Source organism: Vombatus ursinus, unplaced genomic scaffold (genome assembly GCF_900497805.2).
Source record: "Vombatus ursinus unplaced genomic scaffold, bare-nosed wombat genome assembly UNPS02009994.1, whole genome shotgun sequence".
NCBI lineage: Eukaryota > Metazoa > Chordata > Mammalia > Diprotodontia > Vombatidae > Vombatus > Vombatus ursinus.
The window spans coordinates 6421713-6423281 of NW_020949772.1; the positions used below are offsets into that span (position 1 = coordinate 6421713).

At 59.3% G+C, this 1569-nt stretch overlaps 1 protein-coding gene across 1 annotated transcript in view; it reads right to left on the reverse strand.

Moving 5' to 3' along the window:
* The window catches only part of ARL6IP4 (ADP ribosylation factor like GTPase 6 interacting protein 4), a 5930-nt gene extending 4627 nt beyond the window's left edge, over window positions 1-1303 (reverse strand). Inside the window, exon 1 of the mRNA XM_027853581.1 lies at window positions 1115-1303. Within this exon, the coding sequence (XP_027709382.1) occupies window positions 1115-1292 (178 nt within the window). The 5' untranslated portion in view covers window positions 1293-1303. The remainder of the gene's footprint in view (window positions 1-1114) is intronic.
* Between the last annotated feature and the right edge of the window lie 266 nt (window positions 1304-1569).

A 1569-nucleotide genomic window follows, 5' to 3' on the forward strand; every position in this document is an offset into this window, starting at 1 on the left:
TCCCTCCTTTCCTTCCTTCCTTCTCTCCCTCCTTTTCTTCCTTCCTTTCTTCTTTCTTTCCTTCCTTCCCCTCCCTCCCTCCTTTCCTTCCCTCTCCCTACCTCCCACATCCTGCCGCCCAAACCTCTTTCGAGCGTAAAGAACACCACATTCCACCACTGGAAAGCGGGCCATGGGCTGCTACGCTGCGTCACAGAGAACCAGGAGCTGGGCAGCCACGCAGAGCATCTGAATCTGCCCAAATAGACCCTCTCCCCCTGGAGTTTTTCCAAGTTAAAATGTTACCCTTGGTCCTGTGAACACTAGAGAGGCCAGTTCAACGGCCTCTACGTCGGATGGTGACCCTGCTTCTCTGACTGATCTGACACTGAGCCGTGAAAAGGAGGCAGCGGCTGCCGTAGGTGGAGGACTACTAGATTCCAAGTCAGAGGCCCTGAGTTCAAATCTCCCCTCTGCCAGTCAGTACCTGTGACCCTTTCAAGGGCTCCACTTCCTTACCAAAGAGGGAGCTGGCCTCAATGGCCACCAAGGCCCTCCCAGCTCCAAGTCTACACTCCTACAATCTCTCCGGACCTTGGCTCTCCCTCTGTAATAGGAGGGGATCAGACCAAGTGATGCCGAAGGCAGCTGCCAGCCCTGGCCAGGCCCACAGCCGGCACTTAGCTGGGCACCTAAGAAGAAGGGAGAGCAGCTGCAGACTGGCCCCCCAGCCCTGCACCCCACACGCGCTGACCTAGGGCGTCCCCATGGGGCCCTCAGCCCAGCCAAGAGGCCCCCCTTCAATTCTCAGAGGGCATGGAGCGCCTACGTTCCAGCCCAAGAGGACTCTTCTTGGGGTCCCTCACACACACCTTTCACCTCCCACCTTCAGGCCTTTGCACAGGCTGTCTGCAGAGCCCTCCTCACTTCTGTCTCTCTGAATCTTCCTTCAAGTCTCGCTCAGGTGCCCCCTCCCCCAGGAAGCCTTCTCTGCTCCTCACCCCTCCAGACGTTAGCACTCTGTCCCTCCTTGCTTCTCCTTACATTAACTCCAGCAGAATGGAAGCCCCGGCACCCCGCATCCAGGGCAAGCCCAAGAACCTTGGCTCTGGCCTGGGTCCTTCCACGTCCTCACCTTCCCCATTGGAGGCCAGGCTGCTCCGTGGGCCCCGAGAGCCTGAGGCAGACGGGCTCCTCCCACCGTCCTTACTGCTCTTCCTCCTCCTCTTCCTCCTCTCCCCCTGCTCTGGCGGCCCGTGGGAGGCGCTGCGGCTGCGGCTCCTGGAGCGCCTGTGGGACCGGCCGTGGGCCATGCCTGCGACGGCTAGGAGCGAAAAGAACTGCGTCAGGCCCGGGGCACAGACAGCGTATCCCCGGTACAGAGGAGGAGACTGAGGCCCAGTCCCACAACTGATCAGTATCAGGGGCACAAGAGGAACCCAAGCCTTCCTGATTTCAAGTCCAGCACTACAAAGGAGGAAAGAGGCCTAGTTCTAGAGTCAGAGGCCCCGGGTTCAAATCCTGCCTCTTGACATTTGATGTGCTGTGTGACCTTGGAGAAGACACTGCATCCCCCAGGCTTCAGTTTCC